The sequence below is a fragment of the Artemia sp. Qi Xiang Cuo genome, unplaced genomic scaffold (assembly GCF_049724085.1).
Source record: "Artemia sp. Qi Xiang Cuo unplaced genomic scaffold, ASM4972408v1 HiC_scaffold_3386, whole genome shotgun sequence".
In the NCBI taxonomy this organism is placed as follows: domain Eukaryota; kingdom Metazoa; phylum Arthropoda; class Branchiopoda; order Anostraca; family Artemiidae; genus Artemia; species Artemia sp. Qi Xiang Cuo.
This window is the reverse complement of record NW_028300811.1, coordinates 92176-101044: the sequence shown is the minus strand read 5'-3', so window position 1 is coordinate 101044 and position 8869 is coordinate 92176. Positions and strand designations below refer to the sequence as shown.

The following is an 8869-nucleotide window of genomic DNA, read 5'->3' as shown; positions in this document are numbered from 1 at the left end:
TTTCCATCACTAGTGAATCCAATTCTACAAAATAATGCAGTCCTTTTACTCTGCAATAAATATCATAGTGGTTCTGTGAGATTGAAGGATGGAAGACATAAAATTTTACCAGCTGCTGGCTTACGGTATTTTTAAAACCAGTTATTTAAGTACAACAATAACAATCCACCTTTATGCTTCTCAGGCATGTTTCAGGCTAGATCTGATTCTCACAATTATAATACTCGAACAAGCAAGGCGCTCTTTGCTCCAATTGACATCACTACAATGTATATTATTTATCGAGGAATAAAATTATGTAATAACAACGATAAGACAATTAATGACATAAAAAGGTTTGAAGAATTTAGAAATAAAGTTAAGGAAAGAATATAATTTGTCATGTTCATTTTCATTTATATTTTATTTGTAAATTTATGGACTAGCAATGATATGATAATTAATAATATAAAATGGCTTGGAAAATTAGAAATAAATTCAAGTAAAAAATGCACTCTATTGAGTTCTAAGCTATTATTCTTCATTTTGTTTTCTTCTTCTTTTGTTTTTGAGGTGTGGGATGTTGTTTGAGTATATGGATTTTTGGATAGTTTTTTCTTTTCGTTTTTGGTCGTTATGATGACTCCAGTAGCAACTCAATAGGGAATTTGTGCTTATAACTAATGATATAATTTTTTTTTTATTCATGGCATGCCCTTAGGAAAACTTGCCTTTGCAAGTTCATTGACAGGCTAGAAGATTTAGTCAAATGACTTTATTTTTCATGCCTTACATATACGTGTATGTATTTTGTCAAGTTCTATTTTTATTAATAAAATTAACTTATGTACACAAATACAATTCTTTTCACAAGTTGAAATCTCTCAGGGTAATTTTGAGTAAAAAAGAATGTAGGCCTCTTCACTGATAACGTCATCTTCCTGAAGAAGGGACACTTTAGTGTCATCGTATTTATGCCACCTAAAAAGTAGATCGGCTTAGTCACATTCACGTAATCAAAAGAGAGATAAAAATACGGAAGAAACACAGGTGGGGACAAGTTGGCTCAGTTAATGCAATCTGCAAGCTTAAGGAGCCACAGGTGAGACTTACTACGTTAAATGAAGCATCACGAAACATGCATAGTGCAGTTCAGTAATATAAGGACCCTGGCTGCTTGTAATATATTTATACCTGGCGCCCAACAGTCTGACCATTCTTCAAAATTAATTAAAATCCTAAGACGGGTCAACAATGCACTTGATTTGTGCAATGTGGATATCCAAAAGTTCGGAAAAAAATTATTTCCAAAAATAACTTTTCAGGGGGTTGGACATTTCATTACTGAAGGTAAAAATCCTGATAAAATTTTAGACCAATCTGAGTGAAATAATCACAACCCTTGCAAGGCTCGTTGACGCCACAAAAAATGTTTAGTCCGTACTCACTTTCTCTAAAGTTATGGTCTTACACCACAATAATAATCATTTTTTAATATACATACACCGTGGTCTCCGTATAACAAATAAATGTACTTAAATTTAAATTCGGTGGTATTTAAAAAAAAAAAAATCTTTTTTAAACGGGCCGAAATTGTGAATATCCAAACGGTCATAAATTTTTAAAATATTTAATCAACTGAAGTTACCATTATGTTTCCGTGCACCTTCAAATGATATATAGATAGTATTGAAATAAGTAAAATACATTTATATATGTTACTTATTCATATATATATTTTAAATCAACTGTTTGATTTTCATCGAAAAAAAGTAAACAGTTTTCTAGTCTAGATTGAATCAGTCCTGTTTATAGCTGATGACAAGGCTGCACTAACATACCAGCATATAGTAGACCGTCATCCACTGGTATTATTTCCTCCCAAGGAGTATAAAAGACTTGACAATGACATCTGATGTCAAATAATATACATTCAATTGTGTAGTGTTTTTTCATAAAAGGATGCTAAGGGCGTCCTCTATGATAAGAATATACTGGGTGTAAAACATCCAAAAATAAGTAAATTACCTCGAAACTATAAAATATCAAAGAAACATGTAAAAATCAAAATTTCTTTCAATAAGACGACAGGGAAGGGGGAAGGGTATATCCTTAGGCCATTAACTCCTTGCGTACTTTCTTTACATAATGTATTTTATAAATTCAAGATTTTATTTATATTTTTTTTCAAAAATTAAATTAGGATTGAAAAAAAAGTAAAAAAAAAAAAAAAAAAACCATTTAGGATTAAAGATCTATAAAGTAAGAAGCGAGCCGGCTAAAAAGTAACCGAAACTAAAAAAAACCAAATTTTTATAATAAAAAAAATATAAAAATAATTGGATTTTTATTGTCATTTAAAATATGTTAGTTTCATCAATTTTAATCTTATCCGTCAAATTTTACGAGCTGAGAAAATTTGCCTGATTTTAGAAAAAGGGAGAAAAACCCCTTAAAAGTAGTAGAACCTTAATGAAAATCGTACCATCAGATTCAGCATATCAGAGAACCCGACTATCGAGGTTTCAGGCACCTCTCTGAAAAAAATTAGAATTTTTCATTTTTTTTTTGCCAGAATAACGATCAGGGATGCGTGTTTATTAGTTTTTTTCCCAGGGGTTATCGTATCGAACCATTCGTCCTAGAATATCGTGAGTTGGCTCATTCGAACGTAAATTAAAAATTCTAGCCGTCCGATCAAAATTCTGAGCCATATTGTTAAGCTTAGTAGACCGGCCAAATATCCATGCATGCATTGTGAGATATCCATACCCTCCCGGAGCCACTGGTTAAAGAGATTTCATTTACTAGATTTGCCCTTTGTTCAAATTCTGTTTCTTGGGAAGTATGCATATTTGTTTCGGGGGAGGGGGGATTATCTGCTGGCAGAATTTTCCACGGGGATGATTTTCCATGAGAAGAGAAGTTTTTAGGGGGGGGGTGTGAATTTTTCAGGGTAAATTTTACAATGGGGGAATTTTCCTGAATTCAGATTCAGAATTCTTATTATGTATTGCTATCTCAGTGCCGACTCAATTTTACACGTGGAGATGTTAAGGGTATTCGTCCAGGGTATTATTTCATTAGGGTTGAATTGTCTAGAGAATAAATCCTTGCGGAGGAGTGATTTTTCAGGGGAGGAATAGCCAGATTTTCTTGAATTATTAAGAAAAACGATCAGAAATTAAATAAAAACAGCAAGTTTTTTTTCAACTGAAAGTAAGGGGTAACATTAAAACTTAAAAAAAGCAGAAATTTTTGCGTATATGAGGGGCGTTACTCCTCCAAAACACCTCGCTCTTTACGCTAAAGTTTGAATTATTTCCCAAGTGTTAAAGGGCTACTCCTGAAATAATTTGTTAAATTAATTATAAAACGAAGCTTTTTTTTAAATTACAAAAAAACTATAACCTCAAGAGCTTGGTGTTTTGACGGCGTAACCCCCCCCCTTATCTCTTTAATAATTTATTTTCATTTTATGTATTTTTGTTTCTGCTTAATTTCAGTTGAAAAAACTTGTTTTTTATATTTAATTTTAATCAGAAAGAAAGAAATTTGGACAAAATAAAATATTAACACTGTTACTATTGACTTTGGATAACACAAATAAAACTTACACTTTGAGATCAGGATGATAAACTGAAGCGGTATAATGTCCAGACGTGAGAACAGTTCCAATATGATTTATACTTGCCACAAGTTTATATACAATCTTGCTTTTTTCGGGGTACTCTAAAGTTATGGGACATTCCACAAATGTTTCTCGCTTCGTCAAATTGCTGCAAAATCGACTAAGTTGGATAATCCAAATTTTGGAAGTCTCATTTAGATCTAGTTTCTTGATGGAATCATTTTTCTTGCACTTTGGGCAAATCCATTCATTTGGCTCAGCTTCCGTATAAAGAGATAGGCAATCCTGGAAGAATCGATTTTTACTTTAATACTAAAATATTGTAAATGCTGAAAGGGTAAATTGGCAATTATTCATTGCACACGACAACGTAGTTTTGCACAATTAGAACAAATTTAACCAGCTGATTTTAACAGCAAAATTGAAATACTCGTCATAAGAAGTAGTCTTTTGATTGGTATGTAAAAAAAAACACAAAAAAGACAAAATATGACATTTCATTAACGACACATGCCGCTTTACCTGTTAACATAAAACGCATCGTCCAAATTTTTGACTTAACTCAGAATATTCCATTCTGCGATTTAAAAAAATAATACACACACATATATATATATATATATATATATATATATATATATATATATATATATATATATATATATATATATATATATATATATATATATATATATATATATATATATATATATATATATATATATATATATATATATATATATATATATATATATATATATATATATATATATATATATATATATATATATATATATATATATATATATATATATATATATATATATATATATATATGTATATATATATATATATATATATAACATATATGAAAAATTGACTGACGCTCCAAGTTCCAGTGAACTAAAAGGTAAATTTGCTGCTTAGGGGTTGACAAAATATGGATGTTTTGCCGGCTTTGTAAAAGCAAGAAAAAAAATTCGATCTTAATAATTTTGATTTATTAATAGATAAATCACAAACTCAACTGACACTAAAAGATATTACTACTTGCAGCAATAATACTTAAATAATATGAAGAGATGTTCTGTAAAAGAAGGGGGAGATGCGACGTTTAAAAATAATTACGTTTATCAATAACGTAGACATTGATGTTGTGAACCACGTTTAACAATAACAATAACAATAAAAAAACAGTGTAATGTCAACAAGACATAATAAGACAAGGTATAACATGTCGTTAATGACACATGCCCCTTTACCTGTTAAAATAAACCCAAATCGTCCAAATTTTTCACTTAACTCTAAGATATTCCATATTGTAATTGAAAATATATATATATATAACATGTCTGAATATTTCACTGACGCTCCCAGTTCCAGTGATCTAAAGAGTATTTATGGCAACTCTCCTGGTTAGAGGTGCATAAGATGTGGATGTTTCGCACGTTTTGAAAAAGTAAAGGACAAGGATTTGTCATTACTTGAGATTATAATTTTTTCAATTTTAATTAGTTTTAATAATCAACAAATACATCACATACTTAGATAGTCCTATAAAAAGTCTTGCTACATGAAATATAATACTGAAATAATACTAAAACGTTTGGAAAACCAAGAAAAAAAAATATGTAATTTTTCGATATTAATAACTTTTTTTTGAGTTAAATAGACAAATCACAGACTCAACTGGCACTTAAAGATATTACTACTTAGTCATGACACTTAATAGTACTAAAGCATTCTATAAAAGAAGCGGGAGCTGCGACTCTTTAACGTTAACTAGATAAAAAAACGAGTGTATGTCAACAAGACAAGGTAAAACATATCGTTAACGACACATACCACTTTACCTGTTAACATAAACACAAATGATTCAAATTTTTCACTTTAACTCTAAGGTATTCCATATTGTAATTGAAACATATATATATATATATATATATATATATATATATATATATATATATATATATATATATATATATATATATATATATATATATATATATATATATATATATATATATATATATATATATATATATATATATATATATATATATATATATATATATATATATATATATATATATATATATATATATATATATATAGCATGACATAAAAATAGAAAACGATCAAAAATGGGGTGTCTAAAAGCCACACAAAAATACTGAAGAAACAAACAAAGCGAATATTTGATCGTTTTCTTTCTTTATGTTATGGCAGGCCAAAGTGGTTTAAGAAATAATCTTCACATATAACATGTATGAATATTTCAATGGCTCTCCCAGTTCCAATGATCTAAAGAGTATTTATAGAAAATCTCTTGGTTAGGGGTGAAAAAATATGGATGTTTTGCACGTTTTATAAAAATAAAAGACAAAATTTTTTAAATCATCGACGTAAATATTGTTTTTTATCTTATTTACTTTTGGAGCAAGGAAAAACTGCTAGTTTCTGATCTTAATGAATTTCTTGTTATTAAAAGAATAAATCACAAACTCAACTGGCACTAAAGGACATCACTACTTAAAGGTATGCATAGTAGTAAAATAATACTAAAACTTTTTGTAAAAGACGGAGGAGATTCTACTTTTTAATAGTATCTACTTTTTTAATCGACAATAAAAATCACATGCTTGAATAATAATAAAACACTTGGCAAAACTATGAAGAAACATAATGAGATAATTTTGTTTATTTACTTTTCAGACAAAGAAATCCAGACCTAAACAATACTAAAGACACTAAGTTACAAGTAACTTAGTACTAAAGAAAATAAGTTACATTAAACAGTTTTAAAGGATGTAATCACTTCTTTTCTTCAATTAGTGACAACTTTTCAGGGATGCTCAACTACCCTCAAGTACAGTTGCTTTTATTGTATATAGCTGACCGAGCCTTTCTACCATAGAAGTTCCCTTTCACTTCTAGAAGTGACTCACTCAAGACTAGTCACTTTCATTCTTAAATAATAATTTCAACATCTATAAATAAAATTTATCACAAAAAATTCAAAAACGACTTTTTTTCAATTTCGTCTTATAGTATTAATGATTGTCTAAAATTTGGATCAGACTTATTCGATTAGAGATTGTTAGTACTATTATAAAGTTTTAATGAACACAGTGGCCGAGGACCTAGCCATACTCTCAAATACAGCTGCACCCAGTAATCATTTGGGAATCTAACAGAAGTATTGATAGACATGTCCCTCAAAGTGGTGTACTGATCCAAAAATCATCTCTAAGGGATATAACACAAACAGACCCAAGATCAATAGCCCCAAGCTGAGTCTTCTTGAAAAGATGGAGAGTTGCCAGCGTCTTGACTCTGAACAAATGAGTCATCTATATAAGGCGAGAGGTACATTATTTAGTATGTGAATGGCCTAGCTTCTGATTTTGAATAATAAAAGTCCTGACTCAACACTAAAGTAATATAATTCGTAATTCAGTGGAAAAATGAATAGTCCTTATCCCAGAAACAAGCTTAGTTCTCCTCTATGCGAACAAGAGCAGAAGTCAAGCTACAAACTGAATTGGTTGAAAAATAGGGCAAGTCCTGACTGTGTGCGAAAACGAGTCAGTTCAAAGCTGTCGTATTGACACCATACAAATCGAATCAAGCACTGATTTTGTACAATAACAAATTGATAAAATAAATGTGCTAATTTCTGACCCAGGATAAACACGAGCAAAGTCTTGTCGTAAAAACAAGTTATGCGTCCGAAAGCTAGATTACGCTTCACAGAAGAGATACTATACAGAGATACTATACATAGGATACTGTATAGTCAAGGTTACTATATAGATAATCACTTTCACTTTTGTCTTGCCTCGGGTATTCATTTCCCTCAACATCCCTCTCCTCAAAGTATATTAGACAACATATAAAACTAGAAAAATCAAACAAAACTAAAAAGCAATTTATGCTACTAAATTTTCTAGCAGCCAAAATTTCTTTATGGCTCCCACTTTAAAATTTACGGTCCTATTATTTGCCAGCATAAGACAAAAGATATACAGAAGCAAATTAGTTAAAACCATATCAAAATTAGAAATTTTACTAGGTCGAGATGGCTGAACTAGAACGTTACTATTAAAAAATTGTTAAGAAATTTTACGTCTTAATTCTCTCCTAGAACAACATTCTATTAGAAATTTTTCATTTTATTGAGCCTTATAGAAATAATGACAATGCTTCTTGAATAAAATAATAATGTGGACTCTGGGACTTACCTGCAGGCTACATCGAGACACTTCGTTTGGTATTGGGACAATCAAATTTTGAAACATTTGAAATTGGTTGGAAGAGAAGGCACAGGATTTACATGTGAGGGTACACTTCTCTTGACCGTGGAAGATATCACTTATAATACTCCTCTCGTCATCAAAAAACACTATGTCAGAAGCTTCATTTGGGGTTTTGCCTTCATTTTCCTGTTCTTTGATTCGATTCACCTTGATAATAAAGAACGAACTGAGATACGGACAAACCAATTTTGGCATTATTTTTAGTTTTTTTTTCCAGACGTTATGTTAGTTGAACTTCAATGTCAATAATTATATTCTAGATTTAAAATTAATAATGATAGAGAACGTGATAGCCATATTTATAATAATAATATCTCAAGGAATATTCAATTTTTTTCTATATTAACGACTAATATTTAAACTAAATGTACATTTACTTAAAACAGAGCAAACCTCAGCAATGGTTTAAAAAAGTGAAAGAAATAGGGGGTCGGTCGTGCAAGAACCTTGATTTTCTTCTGGATGAACCACCTGAACAGACAGCAAATGAGCTTAATAAACATCTAGCTAGCATTGTGCAAACGTTCCCCCCTCTGTCGGAAAATCAGCTAATCCCTGAAACTCCAAAAGATAAAATCCCGGAAATTTCGCCGAAGCAAATAATAGAAAAAATACAGAAACTGAAAAAAAATAGTATTTGCCCCATTGATATCCCAATTGATCAAATAAAAGCATTCCCTGATAAACTATCAACAACTCCCTTAAGAATTTTTAATGATGATAGTATTTCCAAATGTTAACCCTCGAGCTGAAACCTGGGCTATATTACTCCAGTCCAAAACAAGGGAGGCGTGAACGATTTTACTGGGGTTCGACCAGTCACCGTGACCCCATCTTTTTTAAAAATGTACGAGGTTTTCTTACATAATTGGTTAACGTCGGGGATTTTTGAGCTTATTGACATGAAACAGTTTTGAAATCTAAAGCAGGCATTTAT

General features: G+C 30.4%; 1 protein-coding gene across 1 annotated transcript in view; it reads right to left on the bottom strand.

The window, feature by feature from the left end:
• Positions 1–744: 744 nt before the first annotated feature.
• The window catches only part of LOC148938336 (ubiquitin carboxyl-terminal hydrolase 2-like), a 36901-nt gene continuing 28776 nt past the window's right edge, over positions 745–8869 (bottom strand). The window contains exons 2-4 of the mRNA XM_089107870.1: positions 7858–8079; positions 3597–3895; positions 745–960 (exon numbers count right to left, since the gene is read on the bottom strand). Of these exons, the coding sequence (XP_088963996.1) occupies positions 864–960; positions 3597–3895; positions 7858–8079 (618 nt within the window). The 3' untranslated portion in view covers positions 745–863. The remainder of the gene's footprint in view (positions 961–3596; positions 3896–7857; positions 8080–8869) is intronic.